The 8,142-nt window shown below is 53.3% G+C and overlaps 1 protein-coding gene across 3 annotated transcripts; it reads left to right on the top strand.

The window, feature by feature from the left end:
* Positions 1-861: 861 nt before the first annotated feature.
* LOC137159484 (uncharacterized) lies at positions 862-8,142 on the top strand. 3 transcript variants are annotated; one of them, XM_067557869.1, is made up of 7 exons: positions 862-966; positions 1,055-1,141; positions 2,765-2,990; positions 4,081-4,226; positions 5,720-5,836; positions 6,281-6,400; positions 7,960-8,142. In XM_067557869.1, the coding sequence occupies exons 1-6, from the start codon at positions 904-906 to the stop codon at positions 6,395-6,397; spliced, it is 756 nt and encodes a 251-aa protein (XP_067413970.1). In that variant the 5' UTR covers positions 862-903; the 3' UTR covers positions 6,398-6,400; positions 7,960-8,142. The 3 variants fall into 3 exon arrangements, with proteins under 3 accessions (XP_067413970.1, XP_067413960.1, XP_067413952.1); XM_067557859.1 differs by having other exon boundaries at positions 869-972; positions 6,281-6,389; XM_067557851.1 differs by having other exon boundaries at positions 869-972.

The following is an 8,142-nucleotide window of genomic DNA, read 5'->3' as shown; positions in this document are numbered from 1 at the left end:
TTTCAAAGAACCAGCCTGACTCTTCCTTGACTTCCCTCCCATTCATCTTCATTGGCTAAAATGCAGGGGAGGAGTCACTCGTTGCTTGGTTGGGGGACCCTCTCACGCAGGGGCTCCAGCTTAGTTCTCCTGCTGTTTGCCTGGGAATGCAGAAAACCAAGTTACCTGCAGGATCTCACCACTCCTGCTCCCTGTGCAGGCAGGGCAAGGGAATTGTTATCGTTGTCATTATTCACAGCAACCAGGGCGTATAGAGAAGGGACTTGTCAGCGCAATACCACGGTGGCGGAACTGACCCGACTCACACGGGCGTAGAATGGGCTCAGGGCCTTCCATGGAAAGGGGCCCAGCGAATTCATATTCCACAGTCATAGCAGCAGCAAGATGCAAAGGCCAGATATTCCAAGGGATTTGGGTGCCTAAAAATCCAGGCTGTCCATCCCAAACGGTGCCTATCTGCATCTTTAGCACCTAAATACCTTTACAAATCTGGTCCCAAACCTCCAGTATCCTGCATCTTGGGTGGTTATTCACAGCAGTGTGAAATGGGTGTAAAATGCCCCCGGATCACAAAGGTGGCCTCACACACTTGTTGCACCCTGCTGGAAATGACCTCACAAGGTGATGAGCATCAATGAATCCAGCCCAAAGCACATCCCAAAGGAGCACTGAGTTCCATGGCCTGATTCCTAACCATCACCCCCCCCCCAAGGGAAGCCCCAGGACTATTCCTTCAGGTGGGGTTGCTCTGCAATGAAGCTAAGCCTACAGAGTTGCACTGATTAACTGAGGCTGGCAGCTCATCAACACAATGGAGAACAGCTGGGTCAGAACCAATATGTAGCTAAAGTAGTGGGAGGGGAGCTACCCTAGGCTTCTGCCTAGTCTAGTCTGTCACTTGTCATGCAGCAGCAAACTGAGTCCATGGCTGCCCATGTCGATCCAGAGAAAAGAGCGCTCCCTCGGGTGACGGTGGGCTGGGTTCTCTGCAAGGCAATGGGCCAGGTACAGGGGGTTCTGGCTCTTCTAATGACCCCTCTCCTTTTGTGTTTAGGAGATGCTAGCTGTCCAGACAGAGGTTGAATCCTCCTTCCTGAGGTTCTTCCACCAGATGACTCAGCTGGGGCTCTTCAGATCTCTGGTAAGTAACTCCCCTGTGCTCGGTGTAGGGCTGCCTCTGAGCTGGGGCCTGGCCTGGTATTAGGCCCTGTAGCCGCCCCTGCCACCACTTTCCTCTTTGCTCCTGTTTCCCCCCCCTCAGTGCTGCTGTCAATATGCAGATACTCTCCTGTTTTCTCCACGCCCCTTTTCTTCCTGCTCTATTCCCTGCCCTGCTGAGATTTTAAGGGCTTGCTTTGAAGGGTTTGCATGTGTGGAGCTGGGCTGTGGAAAGTTGTTTGCAATCCTGCCTTGTGGCTACTAGAAATTGCTGTGGCATCTGCTGGGCAGATGGCCTGGCACTGATGGCTTGTTGCCTGTGATGGATCCGGTCCAGAGCACCCAGCCACCCAAACCATTGCAGTTCTCCATTCAGACTCCCCCACTGAACACCTACCCCAGGTAGCGCTCTCCTGCTGGAGTTTTAAAAAAGAAGAGCTGTTAGCGCAGGCTCGCCAGCCTGTCTCTGACCCAGCCAACACTAGTAGGGGACAGAGTTTTGCACTGAGAGGTTATGTGTGCAAACGGCATCATTAAACTGGAGTGAAATGTGTCCTGTGGAGCAGAACAAAATGTGACTGCTATGACTCAGACCTGTGTCACTCCTGAGTTAGAGCTGCCTGGCTTTGTGCAAGACCACGTGATGCTAACTTGCAAATAAGCTCGATCAAGAGCTGACATAAACCCCTACATCAGTAGCCACTTCCCAGCACTAATCTACAGTGTTGTTTAGGAGAGGTGTTGGCCGAAACTCGAAGTTCGGTCTCTTGTTTTATCTGCATGGCAGCAGGAGCAGGGCAAAGGCGTGAGGTCCTAGCTGGTGACAAGTGTGAACTGCACTGAAATGTGGCTGGTGAGACCAGGACCCATGCGCTCCCGGCTCCCGGCCCCGTGTACTTCCCCCTAAGCCAAAGCGTATTCTGGTGGGGGAGCCCTGCACCCTGTGACCCTGTCCCTGAGATGTGGGCAGGCAGCAGAGGGCTGGCAAATGCACGAGTGCCCGGCGAGTGGGGCTGTGTGGCACATCTGGCCTATCTCCCCCTTGGGTTTGGCTCCCTACCTGGGCCTGACATTACCAAAATCCTTCCCGCTCTGGGCACGGGGCCTTGATTGCTGGTCGTGCCAAACAGGCAAAGGGTTTAGATTCTTCCCTGATCCTCCCTCAGCTGCTAGAAACTAACCCTTTGTCGGGGGGTCTGCTGCAAAAATAATACTAGAAATAATTCAACCTAAGGAGTCCTGCTGTCCTAGCAGGAGCACCACGGGCTTATTGACGTCTGCACCAAGAGCTTCCTAATACCAGCTCTGGCATGCCTTGCTGCAATCGTCGCTGGGGGCGGGGGACACGTCTCCTGTGTGCTACTGCAGCTGGCCAGTGCCTGCTGAGAGTCGTTAATCTCTGTGCCCCGCGCAGCGCTCCCCAGCTGACGGTGAGCCTGGCCTGTTTGTAAAGCCCTAGGATGGCCCAGGAGCGAGATGGTAGGACTCTAACCCGCTCGCTAGACCCAGCCTGTAATTACGGGGAGGGAGGATCTGGCACCCCCATTGGGGTTTTACAGCTCAAGCTCTTGGCACGCTTTCTGACCCCTCTAACTTACGTTCCCAGGTCCAGTTCCTCCGCAAGGTGTCAGCCTGGCGGGACCCCTTGGTCCCTGTGGAGAACATTGGCAGCAGGGACTGTCTGGCCCCTTCCCCCGATAGGCCTGTGCGGCACGCCAAGAAGCGTCTCGGCAGACTGGCACGCTTCCTGTTTGCCATCGTCCCCTCCCGGTTCCAGCACGCCCTCGGCTACCTGCCAGCAGACCGCATGGGCCAGAGTGTGATCCCTGAGGGTAAGGACTCGGTGACGTGTAACTTGGCCTGCATGCGGAGAGTGACGTTGGATGCGGAGAGTGGGCACTGGGAGCACAGCTACAAATCATGTGCCTCCTTTTGGATACCCAGAGTGAGAGACCTGAAAGGGGCTTGACATTCAGGGCGTCGGAGCCTTGCGTTGAATACCCAAACATCGGAGTCGCTCGTTAGCCCTTTAAAACTTTGACCCTGGCCTCCCTGGAGTGGAAGGGGAGGTGTCTGGCTGCCTCTGCCTGGCAAGCTTGTAGTGGGAGCCTTGGCATAGGTCCTACCGGATCAGCTGGTAGAAGTGCCCTGCAGGCCAGGGACTCTCTGTCATGATCACCGCTGCTGTAATATCTGAATGGATCCGTGGTGATTCAACTGTAGATCTCCAACTGAGCCGGTCTGGTCCCTGTGGTTGGGAGCTGCCTATCACCCTAGCTCCCTTTCCTTGTGCCCTGCAGCACCCCTCCCTCCTCTGCTGGTCCTGAGCAGGCTGCATGACACAGCTGTGTGCTGGCTTAATGGTTGACATTGCTAATGGGGCACGGCTAAGGCTACAGACACTTGGCCCTCCTGGGATGCTGGATAAGATGAACCCTGATTTGGCAATTCTTTGTTCCAGATTTCCCAAGAGCTCTTCTCCCAGCCTTTTCGCCTCCTGGGAAGAACTCTGCCACTCCCTGCTCCATCATCATGGAGGCCGGGCAGGTGCTGACCACTCCTGGCTCTCCGATTGTTCTCCCAAAGCCAGCAGAGGAGTTGCCTTAAGCCTCTTATTAAGGGGAATGGGAACCAACAAAAGCTTCCCACAAAGCAGAGGCTGGAGCAGGAGGGAGACGAGCTGCCAGTCAAACACTGAGCCAAAGACATGCCTGGGCTGTATCTAAGCCTCGTAGTAGGTACCCGGCATCTTGCTGTCCAGCCATCACCTGGCTTATTAGTCATATGGCAAACCTGCTAGGCCATCCCTACCTCTGGGGTCCGTGCCTGGTCTTTGGGAGGGCACACTTAAGCAGTGGGGACCCTTGCCTCCATGGGGTTAATACCCTGATACTAATTGTGCTGTTCGTGGGCTTCTTGCAGAGATCCAAAAAACTCCGATCAATCCCTCCGGCAAAGGGAGCAAAAGGAAACAAGATGACGTGGCTCTGGAGGAGCATCAGTCCTGGGTCGAGGTCCTGCAGGGAGAGCTGTCGGAGGAGGATGAGGCTGAAGACCCTACCTATGAGGTATGGTGCACTTTCTGTTTGGCAGAGCTAATCCCTGTGGACTGGGTTATGCAGAATCCTGGCATAGCTTCAGTGCACTGTCCACATGGTGCTGTTTGCCCATGATGCTACTACATCCTCTTCCAAGCAGTGAGATCTCCTCAGGTCTCTTCTCCTGGGGGCAAGTGGATTGCTGCAAAGCATGCAGTGCTTCCACAGACAGCACAAGGAGCCATCAGACTGGGACTTGGTAAGTCTGACAGCTGCATCCCTCGCTGAGCCATGGCTAGGACATGGGCTGGAGTCAGTGTATGTAAGACCTTTGTTTTCAGTTTTTACTAACTGTTTGGAGTTTTTTAACTGAAACTCCTGTATTCTACAGAAGCCATTTGACCTTTTCTTCTCTTAACCAATTGGCACTTCCAAAATTCAGGTGACAGAACTACCTGGACCCAGCCTCCTGCTTCAAGGAGAGAGAGAGTGACTCAGTAACCACCATCTTCCCCCCAGAGTGGGGACAGAAGTACCGGCACGCCTAGAGTGCTGCAGTGCGCTCAATCCCACGTCAACCACATACACGTTACCAGTTTTACAAGGAGCAAGGATAGTTCTCTGCCTTGAAGACAAATAAGTGCTGGTGTCCTACTTTTCATGCTAAAATGGGTCAAAAATGAAAACCTGTATCTGACTAATTTCAGAACAAAGTGGTTTTGGAAGCTTTCAAAAAGATTTACCCAGAAAACTGCAGCATTAATTGTTTTGCAATATTTTTAATCTTTGGGATTTTTGCTTTTAATTTGTGTAATAAACACCGACCGTTTCCCTGAAACTTGAAACGAAACAAACTGAAAACAAGGGCCTTCAATGTACACAGCTTGTCGGCTCCTCCCTTGTCAGACACATCTGGTAACACACCTCCCGTCCTGTGTGAGTCCTTCCCAGAAGTTGCGAGACTAGTGACGCTCTGCATTGCAAAGCTGGGTCTGGTGGAGGAGCTTTAACTTCCTCTCTGTGTCTGCCAAACGTGCCTGTGTCACATCTGGCTACAGAAATGAGGCTGTCAGACACCTACAGGCTGTGATGACACTTGTGCATTTCAGTGACTGCCTTAGGGTGAAGGTGTGGTGCTAGCAGACCGGCAGCACTGACCTACGCTACCCTATGCTAGGGTGCTTGTTCCCAGTAGCAAAGGAGAGCTATTGGATTGTGAGCTGTCCTCCTTGAGTGTTTGGGAAGAGGCTGGCAGACAACAAATGCTATTAAAAGCTTCTTGCCCAGTAGATGAATCCGTGCTGAGCTGTAGATGGACAGATCTTCGGTGTGGCAGATTGCTCGTGGTACCAACCCCTCCTTTCCCAGTATTGGCAAGTCCTTGTTCACCAAGGGGGGCTGGGGAAGGGCAGACTCTCGAGGCACAAAAGGAAATTTGGCTTTGGGGGGGCCCTGAGTACCTAAGGGATTTAAGTGCCTAAAGCTTGTGTCCTCACTGGCACTGGCCTCCTTCCCTCCTCCAGCCAAGTCAATCAGAGGTGGACAGCGAGGAATACAGGTCCCAGAACGACACGGAGACTGACCTGGAGTTTGAAGAGAGAGATGGGGTCCTGGTACTGAAGGAATCACCAAATCTGCCGGTCAGTGAGCCTGTCTCAGTGGTGGCAGGGATCACACAAGGGGCAAGCAAGCATGCTCTGAAGGGAATCTGCAGGTGCCCATGTGATTAACAGATGACTGAGCTGCAGCTTTGCTTGACTTCTCTGTGGGCGAAGGTAATGATGGCACTGGACTGCAGCATGGAACACCTTGCTGTTAACCCTAAACCTGGTTACCAGTTCACCCAAGTCAACAGAGCAAGATGGGTTTATGGGGCCAGCAGTAGCTGAAATGAGCCAGTTCTCTGTAGCTGTCCCAGCTGCTGGTATACCTGTTCCCGGGGGGGGGAGAGCTATAATCTCCTCTCAACCCATCAGAAAGCTTTGTGGTTATAGTCCGACTCTCCTGAGCCCCAGGTGTAAACCCTGATACTGATGTAACTGACCAGTTCTGAGCCACCAAGTTGTGTGCCCTTGACTCTGCAGGGAGAGAACGCGCTGGCCGCAGCGAGCAGAAATGCCCCGGAGCAGCAGGCGGCAAGCGGCAGCAATGGCGGGGAGGCCCCGGAGCAGCAGGCTGCAGCGAGTGGCAGGGGTGAGTGATTGGTAAGGATGTCTCTTCCTTGCACACAGGTTTTCTCCTGGGGAAAGGGGGTGGAGGGGATGGGACAGAGGGCTGATTGTCTGTCTGTGCACATTGGAACTGCATCTCTGAAGCAAGTTTCCCAGTACTGTGAGCCCTATAGGATGTTCTCCCTTCCCCCTCACTGCCCTGGGGGGGGGGCTTGGACACATCCTTTTTCAGGTCCTACCCTCCCAGCTGCTGAAATGGCTGGCTCCATTGAGGGCCTGAGCCACTGCACCTGCTGAGTGAGGCCCTGCTGCCAGCTGCTGAAAAGCTGTTTGCAGTGCCCCAGGCTAGTGCAGTTCTTCTATTCAGGGAAGATCAAGAGCCTCCCTCTCCCCGGATCCACCCAGGTGAGTGCAAGGCAATGGGGAATCAGGCCTCCGTCTCTAGTGCTCGGAGATGGTGTAGGCCGCTTAGACATTAGGTGAGAGGGGAAAGCCAGGCAGAGCTGGGCTGTGTGTTAGTGCAGGGACCAGCATCAGGGCTCCTGAGCCAAGTCCCAGTTCTGCAACAGAGTCACTCTGACCTTGGCCAGTTCACATCAACCCTTTGCTTCCATTTTCCCCGTAGGGATAATCCTCAGACACTCGAGCCTTCAGTCCCAGCTGAGGCAAGTGCAGGAGATACTGGGATGGAAGGCCCTTAACCTATGCATTTGACGTCCTTGGAGAGGACTCTAAGTCGCTGTGCCCGTCCCAAACTTCCACTGCCCACTAAAGCTGCTTGTTCCCCCACACTAGACTGGCCGCCAGTGCTTTGTAGTCACTTCTCTTGACAGCACTGGTGACTCTAGTAAACTACACGTGACGATCCAACATCTTTAAATAAGATCTCAAATTATCCATTTCCATTGGCCACCAGTGTCCTGCAGACCCCTGGTGGGTGGATGAGCCAGCTGGCTGGTCACATGGTCCTACACCCTCTATGGCCACTTCCTAAGCTATGTTAAGACTGCTAAATAAGCTGGATGCTCTCCCTGCAGGCAAAGGCTGCAGATGCTGTAGCTGTTCTTCCCTCACTAATGTGAAAAGGTAGCCTGTCCTCCTCCTCTTTGTGACTGGGCTGCCAAGCGGCACTAGAAGAAGCCTGGCTTAAAGGATTATGGAACACCAGGCACATGCTTACTACCACCTCTTGTTTCCCATCAGCACCTGGCTGCAGCTGGCTGTGGCTGAACTTGACCAGCAGTGTTTAAAACTTTGGCTCACCTGACTTGAGCTCTTCCAGCTAGGATTTTAGTGAGGATCCAGACCTCGTGTGAGGTCACTTCACTTCCCTGAATGCTCCCTGTAGCCGGCAGAGCTGGTTGTCCCAAAAGCTGCCACCTACAGCTTTGGTATTGGATTAAATATTGCCCTGCAGGCTCCCAGAGGATCTGAGCACGCCCAGTAGACAGGGTTGGCTGGTGGCTGGCATCTCTCTGAAAACCACACCACTGCTGTGTGAGGCTCTTCCCACACGGTGCAACACAGTCTCTGGTGCTGATCTTGGCCAGTGCATCACCTGGAATAACTGTTCTTCTCCTCTTCCCCCCTAGGATAAAAGGGCCCCTTGACTCCTGGACCAAGATGCTCTTTCCCATAGTGGTTGCTGTGCCTTTGAAATGCCTGGTTCTCTCCTCGCTACCTTTGCCTTGCTGGATAAATTGCCTTCTTAAAATGCAGTGTTTAATATTTTGAAACCTGTGGTGGTAATAAACATTTTTCATGTGATTTCAAAA

The sequence above is a fragment of the Emydura macquarii genome, unplaced genomic scaffold, assembly GCF_026122565.2.
Source record: "Emydura macquarii macquarii isolate MOO-44397 ecotype Brisbane River unplaced genomic scaffold, CSIRO-AGI_Emac_v2 contig_306, whole genome shotgun sequence".
Lineage (NCBI taxonomy): Eukaryota > Metazoa > Chordata > Testudines > Chelidae > Emydura > Emydura macquarii.
The sequence above is the reverse complement of the archived record's forward strand: the minus strand, read 5'-3'. Positions and strand labels throughout refer to the sequence as shown.